This window comes from Carassius auratus, chromosome 12 (assembly GCF_003368295.1).
Source record: "Carassius auratus strain Wakin chromosome 12, ASM336829v1, whole genome shotgun sequence".
Taxonomy (NCBI): domain Eukaryota; kingdom Metazoa; phylum Chordata; class Actinopteri; order Cypriniformes; family Cyprinidae; genus Carassius; species Carassius auratus.
The window spans coordinates 9,728,621-9,743,247 of NC_039254.1; the positions used below are offsets into that span (position 1 = coordinate 9,728,621).

At 36.3% G+C, this 14,627-nt stretch overlaps 1 protein-coding gene across 3 annotated transcripts; it reads left to right on the forward strand.

The window, feature by feature from the left end:
• Positions 1–1,060: 1,060 nt before the first annotated feature.
• LOC113111768 (neuronal pentraxin-2-like) lies at positions 1,061–7,247 on the forward strand. 3 transcript variants are annotated; one of them, XM_026276835.1, is made up of 6 exons: positions 1,061–1,214; positions 1,417–1,730; positions 2,406–2,619; positions 4,318–4,562; positions 5,351–5,530; positions 5,766–7,247. In XM_026276835.1, the coding sequence occupies exons 2-6, from the start codon at positions 1,506–1,508 to the stop codon at positions 5,991–5,993; spliced, it is 1,092 nt and encodes a 363-aa protein (XP_026132620.1). In that variant the 5' UTR covers positions 1,061–1,214; positions 1,417–1,505; the 3' UTR covers positions 5,994–7,247. The 3 variants fall into 3 exon arrangements, with proteins under 3 accessions (XP_026132620.1, XP_026132619.1, XP_026132618.1); XM_026276834.1 differs by having other exon boundaries at positions 1,061–1,730; XM_026276833.1 differs by having other exon boundaries at positions 1,067–1,730; positions 2,400–2,619.
• The last annotated feature ends 7,380 nt before the right edge of the window (positions 7,248–14,627 follow it).

Consider the following 14,627-nt stretch of genomic DNA (forward strand, 5'->3'; position numbering starts at 1 on the left):
GATCAACATTACTGTCCAAAATATTGACGTAACCCAATCCCTACCCCTAAATATAACCCTAGCCATAATTTATTCCTAAAATCAGAGAGAAATGATTGGTGAATAACAAAGGAGTAGAAGCACCTAGCCCAGATTGTAAGCCTAAAACTGACATTTCTTGAAAACGTATCCCTCGATTCTGATTGGTTGATTAGAGTGTTGTTCCAGGATCAACAAGGATGTTGATCCAGGAACATGTTGTACTTGGTGAAATCACACACCAGAGTACACAAGAGAGTGTTGAGTTTATAATCATTTTAACCATTTAGAACTGAGCAGGCGTGCAATCATAAACCCTCCTGATCAGACACAGTTGTATCTAAAAAAAAAAATATATATATATATATATATACATATTTACAGTCAAAAAGCTAATTCTGAAGTAAAAATGTCACATTTTATTTGTAATTTGCAACATATTTTTTATATAATATCCACAAAAACATTTAATCTAAATGTTTAGGCATTTGTGGAGGGTTTGTAACACTACTTTCCTATGTACTTCTACTGTTGAGACTATATTTCTAATGTACTTCACATGTGAAAATGATTAAAAACACACTCAAACTGTCTGTTATGTAGTATAGAGCCTATGTTATATGTATTGCTTTTAGTTTCCATTGGGGCTGGAAGCTATTTGAGGATGGTAATCATTATGCTAACAATTGTATTACTGCAGTTAATTCACACACACAATTTTTGAATGTCCATTATTATTAGTTTTACCATATGGACTATGTAATTGGAGAACAATTACTTCCTTTTTTTTGTCATTGAAAAAAAAATACAGTTTAAGAATAAGTCTTAAAATTTATCTAATTTAGCTAAAGCACATTTATATGAGGATGTTATCTCAATGAATACAGCCAATGAAACAAAATGTCTGCTATAAATAATATCCCATAATCACAGACTCAAAGCAGTAGGTTGAAATACGTGCTGGATTAAGGCTACTTGTTTTTTTTGTTTGTTTTTTTTTTTACTTTATTTTATAGTTACTCTCAGGGCCAGTGACGTTAATACTACATCCAATCAGATTCAACCAATCACTGAAGTTCATTTGTTGACTGTGACGCTCCTGTTGTAAGCAGCACTACTAGCGCGAGAAGCGCAGCGTCAGGTGTTCAAGAGCTGGGTATCATAACTAACATCCACGGATGAAAATGTTTTACTCGGTATGTGTAGTTTAGGATTACTTTTGCCATTCAACACAGTATTACGTTGTCATACATATTATTGAACCTCTCCGTGCGCCTTTATTACATCGCTCCAACATGCTTCATCTGCTCGCCGCACTCATATGCATCTATGCACTGACTTGTGTAAAAGTTGTCTATGGACAGAATGACAAAGGTGAGCGCTTTCTATGTACCGCAGTCCCCATTGACAAGGATACAAGTTGCCCCGTGAAGTCTCTGCCTGTTCAAAGCGCATCGGTCCAGGAGGAGGAACTGAGAAACACCGTTATGCAACTTCGCGAGACCATCTTACAACAGAAGGAGACAATTGTCATTCAGTTGGGAACGATTAAAGAGTTGACGTCTAAATTGTCACGATGCGAGTCTGACTCTGAAGCATTTAGGAAAATGAATAAGGACACAATGGATGATGTGCCTAAAGATCCAAATGACACCATTGACGTTCTTGGAAAAACCATGCAGAGTCTGAAAGATCGACTGGAAAATCTAGAGGTAAGATGTTTTATTTGAGCTGCATAGGTTTTGTCATGTTCTACATGAATAAATAGGCAGATTAAACGACTAAGATGACATTCGTGCCGGAAGTTTCTCTGCCACGACTATTTTGGTAATTATGTGGAGGCGTTGAAGATTTAGAGGGATTATCTCATTAGTCAGTACGTCTCTATCCCTTAACCACAAATGCCAAAGTTACTTACGATGCCCCAAGCGACGAAATGTCTGGAAAGTGTCAGTCGACTTAAATGTCAGGTGTTAATCTGAATGTGTGAAATGATGGAGCAAACGCTAACTCTAATAAATTATTTATTTATTTTACATGAAGTGGGCTACTTTTTTGGAAACCATGGCTTTTTCTGACCGTATTCATTTATTTAGTTTGTTTCCATTTATTGTTATTCCATTTCTATTAATTATCAACAATTGAATTTCTTAAAAATATTTACGATACCTGTATCATTCAAAAAACATTTAACCTAGAGACCTAGCAATTTATTTTGTCCCTAACATAAATTTATTTATGTATTTCTCAGAATAAGTCCTATTAGGCAAAAAAAAAAAAAAAATATATATATATATATATATATACATATACAATTCTGTCAGGAACATATAGGAGTCTTTAAAAAGTAACCTTTTTTCTTGTTGTTTAACCTTTCAAAGCAACAGCAAATGCGAGCCAATATCTCCGGTGCCTCCTTTCCTAACGAACTGAGAAATTTACTGCAGCGTAGACTGGAGGACTTGGAAAATCAACTGCTCAAGAAGGTCAATGAGCTCGAGGAAGAGAAGTCCCAGTTATATAATGAGAGCGTCGCTCATCGCCAGCGCACTGACAGTACTCTCAACTCTCTCATGAACAGGATCTCTGAACTGGAGAAAGGTCGGGACAAAACACTGTTGTTCTCTAGTCATTCTTCTTTGCCAAGTACAAGAGACTACACTCTAAAAATCACTGGGTTAAAAACAACCCAATTTGGGCTGGGTAAATATAGGACAGAACCCATCTTGGACCCAGCAAATTGGGTAGTTTATTTATCCCAACATAATGGGATGATTTAACCCAGCTATGGTTTATTCATTCATTTTTACTATATTAGCCTATTAGCTTATTTTTTTACTTCATACATTAAATAATGTTTACAGATTAATTTAAATCCTCTAAACTTTTCTAAAATAATCCACACAACCACTGGTTTGCATGATAACTTCCTTTTTTCTACTTTATTTATCATTTACAGCATTGTTTATATCGTTTAATAGGCTATACATATTGCCCATATTTAACCTCGTTAAACAAAAATTAAAAGTAAAAACTAAACGTTAAACATAAGTTATTTACATGTTATTAACCAGTCTCTGTTATTATGTTTCCACCTAAGCTGCACTGCATCAAGCTGGTTCTCGTGCCCGAGCTGGAGTCGTGTTCGGCGGGGAACTGCTCACTGCTTAGACCGCCCTCCTGCGTTTCAGTCATAGCCGAAATATAGTGAAAGTGAAAGTGAAGTGAGATTCAGCCAAGTATGGTGACCCATACTCAGAATTTGTGCTCTGCATTTAACCCATCCGAAATGCACACACACAGAGCAGTGAACACACACACACACTGTGAGCACACACCCGGAGCAGTGGGCAGCCATTTATGCTGCAGCGCCCGGGGAGCAGTTGGGGGTTCGATGCCTTGCTCAAGGGCACCTAAGTCGTGGTATTGAAGGTGGAGAGAGAACTGTACATGCACTACCCCCACCCACAATTCCTGCCGGCCCGAGACTCGAACTCACAACCCTTCGATTGGGAGTCCGACACTCTAACCATTAGGCCACGACTGCGACTGCCTTTATAACCTGCCCAAAAACAAACAGGAAACTGCTCTGAGGAACTATTTTAACATCCAAAGTATTTGTATTCTGTATCTTTATGAATAAAATCGTTTATTTTATGCAAAGCATCAGGCTTTTCCATCACGCAAAAAGACTGTGACACTCGTTAAGAAAATTTATCGATATACAACACAGTAGTGATTTTATAGATAAAATAAAATGTATACAAACCTGTATTTTACAGAAAAATACATCAATTATAACTGCTCTCTCCAGAAGAGAAGCAAAATTCCCACGATAAATAACTCAACCGCTGGGTTACGTCTGACCCAAGATCTGAGTAATACAAAAACTACCCAAACATTGGGTTGTTACATTGACCCAGGAGCTGGGTAACACAAAAACGACCCAAAAACTGTAAAAATAACCCCCAAAAAAATGACCTAAAAGGCTCATCCCAGCATCTGGGTTAAAAAATTAACCCAGGATTTTTTTAGAGTGTAGGAGGTGTTGTAATACATTTGATTTCCATGTTTGTAACTATTTAGCACTATGTGCTTCATGATAGTGTTAGAGTTCACCTCTTGGTTCCCCTACTCTTGATTATAGCTGTCCACATTATTTTTCTTAATGTTTGATTTAACTTCATTACCCTCCAGTGCCGACTGCCGAGGGGTAATCAGGTTGTTTTGTGGTCGGCCAGCATATTTCTGCATTCTTCCAGCGATGGCACAATAATAAATCACCCTTTTTGACTTTAGGAGGAGCTGGATTTAAATCACCAGAGAATTTCAAGATCTCTCTTCCACTTCGCACAAATTACCTTTTCGGACAAGTAAAGAAAAGCCTGCCAGAAATGTACGCCTTCACTATCTGCATGTGGCTCAAGTCAGGTTCGAGCCCCGGCATTGGAACCCCATTTTCCTATGGAGTGCCTGGCCAGGCAAATGAGATTGTACTGATCGAATGGGGCCATAACCCTATAGAACTGCTCATCAATGACAAGGTAACAAACCTGCGTATTACAAAATGCTAATTTTGGCATTCAGTTTTAAGAGGACACTGATGATGATTATTATGACTATTATTGCAGATTATCATAATTTAGCTTATACCTTCTACATTGACAAAGATAATATTAAAATGAATTTATAAGAAAACCATTGTTTATTAACATAAAGAAATGACTTTCATATTATTTTTTTTTTGCAATTATATTTGTAAATATAGTACAAAAATATAATGTATAGTGATTTATACTGATAAACTCAAAAAAGAAAAGGAAAAGCAGCATAAAAGTATCGGAGTTGTTAATACCTTCTAGAAACATCATGAAATGATTGATGTCATTGACGCCTTACACCACTGGGTTCATGTGACCTGGAAATGTAACATGGAAAGTTGAAAAAACATGACATCAAATGAGATATGAGAGTGTAAATGAAACTAATCATTGTACAGTGAGTTAAAAGGATACTTCACCCCCCAAAAAATCTTATTCTGTCATCATTCCATCCCTGTATGACTTTCTTATTATTGTTGTTTTTTCCACAAAATAGAAGCCAGTGTTACCATCATTCTTCAAAATTTCTTCTTTTGTATTTCTGAAGAGATGAAAGTTTTACAGGTTTGAAATGACATGAGGACCGATAAATGATAAGAAAATGAATATTTTTTGGCTGAACTATACTTTATATAGAACAGAGATATTACATATTGGCAGTATAATTCCTGGTAGGAAAAAAACTTAAGATCTATTTTTTTAATATTATAATACCTACTGTTGTCAAATAGGTGGCACAACTACCTCTATCATTGAGCGATGGGAGGTGGCACCATATCTGCATCACTTGGACAACCAGGGATGGGCTTTGGGAAGCCTACCAGGATGGCCAAAGATTGGGATCAGGAGAAAATCTGGCCCCCTGGCATCCTATCAAGCAGGGAGGAGTCCTCATCCTGGGCCAAGAGCAGGTGAGAACATAAGCAGAGCTGATACAGCCGTTTTTGCTGCACAGTCACCCTGTATCTGTAATTTTATGCCATCCCTGCACAACATTGTTACTGACTCATGAACATTACACTTTAAATAAAACATGACCTCAGGCAGTAAACAATGTCGTAGAGTTAGTTTGCACATCCTCTAAGAGAAAATAAAAGGGGTTATTGTTGTTGTCTTAACGAGGCCTGTCGTTTATGGCCTCAACAGGATGTAGTAGGGGGGCGCTTTGATGCAACCCAGGCCTTTGTGGGGGAACTGAGCCACTTCAACATCTGGGATCGGGTCCTGCGCTCCACGGATATCATTGCCATGTCAAACTGCTCATCCTACACACCTGGGAATGTGGTGGCTTGGACTGACAGTAACATTGAGGTGTTTGGTGGAGCCTCAAAGTGGCCACTGGAACTATGTGAAGATCGGCTATTTGACAATTAAAGATGTTTGCAGATATTATTGAATGATATTAAAGGGATAGTTCACCCAAAAATTAAAATTACCCAATGATTTAGTCCCTCTCAAGCCATCATAAGTGTATATGAAGTTCTTCTTTCAGAATACAATCAGAGTTTTTGTCCGAAAGAAGAAGGTTATATACACCTTGGATGATTGAGGATGAGTAAATTACATTTTTGGGTGAACTGTCCCTTTAAATCCTTTTTATCCTCAAAAAAGATTCACCACTTAAACGAAAAGTAGTAAATAGTTTAGAAAAATCAACATAAATCAACTATATCAGTGAAATATTTAAATATTCTAGGATAGATTACAAAAAGCAGGTAAATGTAACATTTCAGTTGATATGTTCACTTGACATTTGTGGCTAAAGGAAATTTGTGATTACAAAACACACTGTATAAGATGGTACTACCATGGTACTCTGATAAATACCATATTACTGAGTGATTATCAATTATTTACAGTGTATTTACATTATACTCCATGGTGCATTGTCATGTCACCTTTTTGGTCCACACAAAATCAGACATGCGTATGATTATCTTGTTAGCTGTGTCCACGCCATGTTGGAATTACCAGAATTATGAGGTTTATAAAAAGCAGTCATATCCTCGTAGAGCTCATAATTGCAACTTGTAAACTTTTTTTTTTAACTCTTCATGTGGAAACACTAAAAATGGCAGCAGCTTGAGAAATAAAAAGTAGTTGAACAGTTATTTCATAATATTTCATCTTAATAATTCTTTTGTTGTAAGACAGTCTAAATAAATGTAGACTTTGGTGAGGGAAATCACATTAATGAGATCATAATATGGTTAAAGCACCATACATTTTTCTTTTTAAAATCTGTAATAGATTCATATAAACAGATATTAATTTAAAAAATATTAAAAATCATCTTTCTTCAGAATCTTAAGCCCATCTCCGTTTACACTGACTGAATTACCCATTGAAGATTATGAATGTTTTAACACTGTCAGATATTTTGCAGACAATTAATGAACTGTGAATTATGTTGCAAGGTCTGTTTCTTGAAATATACTATCATATTTTTGTACCCTGTTTTTAAAAATGAAGCATTTTTCAGATGTGTAATCTAGTGTTGTTTTGTTTGCTATGGAATGTCAGGATACCCATGTGTTGTTTAAAAGCCTTTTTTTGTTTACCGTGCCAATTATTCAGGGACTGCTCGACACTGCTAACCTGTGTTTGCCAATGAAAAATAAAGTTTGCTTAGAATACTTTTTTTTTCTACGGCTATATTTGTGGTTTAGTGTGTTTTCTTCACTCAAATAAATAAATAAATATATGAATATACATAAATATATACATAAATGTATAGATAAATGTGGTTGAGGTAAAAAAAATGGAAGGAGAGCGTGCAATCACACTGCTCTGATGGACAGGTGGCTCTGAGGGCATTAGCCTGTCTTAAGGGGATGAGATCAGTCCCAAGCCAAAGCTCGTGTCAAAGAGGGACATTTCCCAAGACTGGACAAGCAAACTATTTTTAAAAAGAAAACGACCTTCAGAGAGGTGGAAATGATGATAAAAAGCTCATAGTTGGTGGCACATACAGTATTTATTTTGGAAACTTGGGAAGGTCTTTACGGTTCTAGAAAGAAAACAGCTGCATCCCTGTGACCTGAACCTTCAGGGGGAGAAAATCTCCAGCTTCCTCACAGCTCACATCCTTGAGATGATTAACACTTTAAAGAATTGTGTTTACTCATGCTCTGCCAAATACATTTCAGTCACACATCACCATTATGAGCTTTGGAGTGAATTACTGAATGATGTGTGAAGTCCAGAAAGCAGAGTTAATCTGAACAAGGAAGATTATGCTTATTACTAATGCTTAAATGATTATTAATAGTTAGTAAGATGTTCAGGTATTGGGATAGAATTAAGGAGTCTTATATCAGAATAATGGATTAATATTAATATGCTTTGTTAGTACTAATAATCAGTCAATATCCTATTATTATGCATAATAATAAGCAACTAGTGAGAATTGGTCCCTAAACTGTAACCTAAAAGTGTGATCTCAAAGGAGTGTAATAAAATAATACAGTATAAACAATAAAAATATATAAAGTACAGTTCAACTGTTTGGGGTCAGTGAGGGTTCAGTGAGGTATTGCGTTTATCAAAAGCGCAGCATTAAAGACATTTATAATGTAACAAAAATGTATACGTTTTTTCAAATAAATGCTGTTCTTTTTAATATTTCTAATCATCAAAAAATTCTAATGTTTGTGTGTGTGTGTGTGTGTCTGTACACTACCAGTCAACATTTTTTGAACAGTAAGATTTTTTTGTTTTTTTAAGGCAAGGCAAGGCAAGGCAAGTTTATTTATATAGCACATTTCGTACACAATGGTAATTCAAAATGCTTTACATAAAAGAAAGTAAAATAATAATGAAGAAAAATAATAACAAGAATAGAACAAGCAATTTTAAAACTTTGTAAATTATTAAAAAATGTACTTATTTAAAATGAATTTAAACATTAAGAAAATGATAGTACATAAAATAAAATAAATAACAGTGAAAATATAGTGCAATCTGTTCGGACATAGCACAGTGCTCAATCAATAAATGCACAGCTAAACAGATGAGTTTTAAGTCTAGATTTAAATGTGACTAGTGTTTTAGCACATCTGATCTCTTCTGGAAGCTGATTCCAACTGTGGGTGGCATAGTAACTAAAGGAGGACTCCCCTTGTTTTGTGTGAACCCTTGGTATTTCTAAATGACTCGATCCTAATGATCTGAGTGCTCTGTTAGGCTTATATTCAGTTATATTTTAATTAATTCTCTTTTTCTAATTAATGCATTTTTTTAATCCAAAATACCTGCTTTCTATATATATTTTAAAATGCAGTTTATTCCTGTTTTAAAGATTAATTTTTAAAATCATTACTTCATCCATGCGATCCTTTAGAATCCATTCTAATATTCTGATTTGCTGTAAAATATATATATGTATATATATATATATATATATATATATATATATATATATATATATATATATATATATATAATATTATTATTATATATAATACTGAAAACTCTACAGCTTCTTTGATGAATTGAAAATTCTTAAGAACAACATCTGAAATTAAAATCTTTTGTAACATTGTAAATGTCTTCATTATCACTATTGATCAATTGAATGCATCCTTGCTAAATAAAAGTCTTAGTTTCCATACCCCAACCACCCACAAAAAAAAAGGTTATACTGACTCCAAGCTTTTGAATGGTATGATGTATAACGTCACAAAAGCTTTTTATGTCAGATAAATGCTGGTCTTTAAAAATATTGAGGATGATGATGATGATGATGATGATGATGATCATAATAATGATAATAAATGATTCTTGAACAGGAAATCAACCTATTTAAAAGGATTTCTAAAGGATTATGTGATACTGAACACTGCTATATATATATATACTTTGTAGTTTGTGTGTGTGTGTGTGTGTGTATAAACAGATTTGCCATCACAGGAATAAATTACATTTTAAAATAATGAACAAAAAACAGTTACTTTAAACTGAAATATTTTTACATAATATTACTGTAATGTATTTTGATCAAATAAATACAACTTTGGTGAACACAAACCACAACTTTTGAACAGGTAGCATAAGTTATTACACATTTTACTAATTGGATGACCGTTTCCTTGTGTGAAAAAAAAATAAAAAACATGGAAAAAATGATTTGCTTAACTTTTATAAAGAAACAAATTCAAGTCCTTCCACATACATATGACTCCTGCTACACTTCCAAGGGCAAGAATAATGCCTCAGCTACTTTTGAGCTGAAGGGCACAGTTATTACTAGACGTATGATGCATTGCTCATCTGTAGCCTTTAACCCAGAGAGGTATTTTGCAGTCCCTTGTGGAGCTGTAATTCTTGTCTTCCTGGTACCTCACAGTGCAGATGGCAAATGTCATTGATCATCACAGCAGGAAAATACAGGTCAGACTCATTCATTCCAGGAGAAAAAGCTCTATGAAGCTCTCGCTCATAATCACTCGCAAAGAAATATGATCGTTCTGCATAGCGGTGCGTTTTGTACATTTGGGCCAATATTCCAAGGCACGCTTGTTGAACTGCATGCAATCGCTCTAACCTCGTGTACTTTAATACTTTTAAAGATTCATCACCAGTGTCAACATCCATTAGGATCTCAAGGAGGTTTGCATTAACAAATGGAACCTTTGTGAAGTAAACCTTGAAAGCCACTCAAGTACAAACAAAAAGCAGAGAGAGCATTAGTGAATTCACACTGAAAGAGAAGAGTGAATCAGATGAGCAAAAAGCTTTCAGTGCTCTTGTATTGTGTTGATTCACAGGGTGTTGAGTCAAAACCTGCCTTATTTCTTAGTTTTAGTTGTTAATAGATAGACAATGTGACAAAAGGATTCAATGAAGGATTGATTTTAATGTAGACCGGGCAATCAGGGTTTGGGTGCCGTCTCTGGGTGGGCTTCAGTTGTTTTATCCTGTAAAAGGTGACGGATGCATCTGTGACATGCAGCTCGATTTCTGTGAAGGAGAGATAATTCATATCTGCCATCTGAAGACACACAAAAAGAGAAAACGGACATTTATTATAATTGGCAATGACACACAAATACATATTCTCTTATATCAGATTATGTATAATCTGATACAGTAATATTAACATTACACTTCAAACTGTCACTCCACTGTTTTAAGAGAGATGTGCTGACCTGTCATTGTTCCTTCTCTTCATAAACAGAAACCTTTATTGGAAAACGAGTACATGGGAATAAACTGAGAACAAAATATGATTCTTATGAAAATTAGTTTTTATGAAAAGTGCAAATGTGATTTTTCCAAAAGGATGGATAGTAGCACAAACATAGCCACAATCTTGAAGTTCACCCCAAAACGAAAACTGTGACTCACCCTCAAGACATTCAAAATTATAGAGTTTGTTTTTTAATAAACAAATCTATCATTAAGATGTGTTTTTTAAAAAAAAAACAAGTCCTCTATTCATAATGCTTTCCTCAGTTCTCTCATCTGAATCAGAAGAGATCTTGAAGATTGTGATTTGCAGATCAAGCATCATTTATTAGAAAAAAGTCCAAAATCATTCTATACACAATATTTAGATGGATTTTGGAATAATGATGGAAACATTATTATGGAATTGCATTTTGTCCAAAAAATATGGTTTAAATTGAAAACACCTTAATGATGCATTTGTTTAAATAAGTCAGTTTGGCTTGATATTCTGTTAAATTTAATATTTTAACACTTTTTTTCTCAGCAAATTAGGATAAGGTAATAAAAACACTTTTACAAACTATTTCATCTATCTTTTAAGACTAGATTGGTTTATTTAAAAAAAAAAATGGTTTCATAGGGGACAGAAATGGTTTTATAACTGCATCACATCTAATAAAATGTATAACTCATAGCTTATGTTCGAGAGAAGAATTATATGATTACACAACCACAAAAGAAAGAAAGAAACACTGACTCATTGCATGAATGATTTAGAGAATACAGATTAACAAAAATAATCCTCTAACAAAGGTTGTTGCATTAAATAGCCTACTTTCTGGTCTATGTCAACCTCTAGTGGACAAACCTGTATGTTACACTTAATTAAAAACATTTTCACAAAATGCTTAAATAAATAATAAGCATGTTCACATTATTGAATGTTCTTGTTCTCTTTTCTGATCTAAATCACTCGCCAGAGCCTTAGACATGAGGGATTGCTGCCACAAATGACACAGTGACACAGAGATGAATATGAGAGTAGCATCTATCATTGCAGCACAGGGCAAAATGAAGATGAGTCACAGCTAGGGGGAAAGCATATATACATGTGAGACTGAATGTATAACACGGAAAAAGAGCAAACAAAGATTAGTGGGAAATGGCACTGCAGAATCATATCACAGCCTAAAATTTGATGTAATATTTCTGTTACTGTGCATAAGCAGGAACACTTGTGCTTTTAGGGGGCACATTTATCTTAACAAATTTTCTGGATTATTGGAAGTAATTTTGCAAGGTGTACAAATCTACAGAGTACAGGCCAGTCAGTCTGGAATGTTTGGGGGTATTGGCTTCAATGCTCAGTAAATGTCTAGTTCTCTAAAGAAGTGTAGTGACATTTCACATAAGACTCTGGGCTTTTAGGCACTTCCCTAAAAACAATGTTAACTGTAAAGAAAAGCTTTATAAATATACATTTAGTTAATTGAAATGGATATATATATATATATATATATATATATATATATATATATATATATATATATATATATATATATATATATATATATATATATATATATATATATTCACATAACAAGTCGCATGTGTTTGTGAAAGTGACAGAGCGCAGGGTTTGTCTCAGGTCAAAGTGCTCAAATTAAACAACTGTGGGTATGTAAGATGCCACTTCCCAATATCTTGCAAGTGTGTTGAATTCTCTCTCATTTGATGGAAAATAATCCTTCCTTTGACATCTCCTATAGTGATATAAACATTTTTTTTACCACCAAGTAACCAACCAAATCAAAAGACCAAAGTGGACTAGACAGCTTACCAGATGTAACGAATGCACACCGGAAACGAGAGATCCAATTGCAGTATTTTAATAAAACAAAATCCAAAAAAACAGGCAAGAGGTCATAACCACAAAATCAGTCCAAACAAGAAAAACACAAGGGAACACGAGAAAGCCGGGTGACAGAAGACAAGGACTCCTTGAAACAGAATGAAACAGGATGGCTTATATGGACAGGTGAAAAACAAGGAAAGTGGAGGCAGCTGAGTGCAAAACCAGGTGGGCAATTAACAGTGATGAATGGGACAAAGGCTTGTAGGAAATGTAGTGCCTGCAGTGGGGTCCTTCTGTGCACCCAGGGAAACACAGACCAGACACTGTGACATTACCCCCCTCTAAGGAGCAGCTACCAGATGCACCACCGAACAAGAACATACCAAGGAGCACATAGACCAGGAGGGAGGTGGACTGGTGGAGGATAAGGGGGAGGGATGGAGGGCCAGGTCCACAGAGGGAAACAGAGTCAGGAAGTGAAAAAAAAAAAACAACAAAACAAAGAAGTGTTGATCCGTGGTGATTTGACTGGGTTCAGGAAGATCAACGGTGGCTTGACTTCGTTCAGGGAGATCAACGGTGGCTTGACTTGACTCAGGGAGATCAACGGTGACTTGCCTTTGCTCATGAAGATCATTGGTGACTTGACTTGACTCATGAGGTCTAACTGTGGTTTTGCTTGACTCATGAGTGTTAATGGTGACTTGACCTGACTCTGGAGGGACCACGGGGACCTGACTCGACTCGACTCTGGAGGATCAACGGGGACCTGACTCGACTCGACTCTGGAGGGTCAACGGGGAACTGACTAGACCCGACTCTGGAGGGTCAACGGTGCAGTGCAGTGTGCAGTGGCGCTGGGCCAGCGGCCATCTTGGGCAGTGGCTCTGGCCTGGCGGTCACCTGGTGTTGTGGCGCTGGGCTGGCGGCCATCTTGTGCAGTGGCACTGGGCTGGCGGTTTTCCTGTCTGGAAACACAGGTCTAGAGTTGGCCATCACACCTGGAGAGATAGGGGTGGCTGGGGTATCCCACTGAGACCGATGTTGTTGGTACATGGTGAACCCTCAAAAATCCAGGACCTCCATCTCTTTCATCTCCCACTCAGGCACAGGGTTATCCAGACAAGCGTTAAAAAGGTCTTTAAGTGCCTCATCATTGTATCCCATTCCTACCGCCAGGGTCCAGAATATTTGTGCCAAACCACCCACCTCACTCCCCTTTTGATGGAGGGTGGTTAAGTTCGAAAGTCTCCCCATCCGCTCCTCTATGGTGGCTGGGGAACGGATATGAAATCCCACACCACTGGATCTGGCCATGATGGAGTTCTTCTGTAACGAATGCACACAGGAAACGAGAGATCCAATCGCAGTATTTTAAGGGTGTAATCCAAATCGCAATCCAAAAAACAGGCAAGAGGTCATAACCACAAAATCAGTCCAAACAAGAAACAAGAAACAAGAAAAACACAAGGGAACACGAGAAAGCCGGGTGATGGAAAACAAGGACTCCATGAAACAGAATGAGACAGCCTGGTTTATATGGACAGGTGAAAAACGATGAAAGTGGAGACAGCTAAAGGTACAAATAACAGTAATGAATGGGACAAAAGCTTGAAACATGACTAAATTCACAAGCTCACTCCTCGATAGATTTCTGGATAGGTTTTAGAGGATGCAAAAGTCTACATATAATTTGCAAGCTTTTAAAATGTGTGGACTAGTCAAACTTTTTTGCTACAGTTTGAATTTACCAGCTAACTCTAACAATAGAAGTGTGAATTCAGGTAATCTGGGACACCTAAGCAAACAAAATTTTGTCAACAAGACTTTTACTATAATTTTAGCATGGAAGTCATGTGACTGAACTCACATGAATTCATCGGGGTGACTCCACAGAAAGGGGCAGGGCACTTGTCAATCAAGGCCCTGTCCCAAATGGAACACTTCCGGTGCGTTCCATATGGGATACATCACCCTCCGAA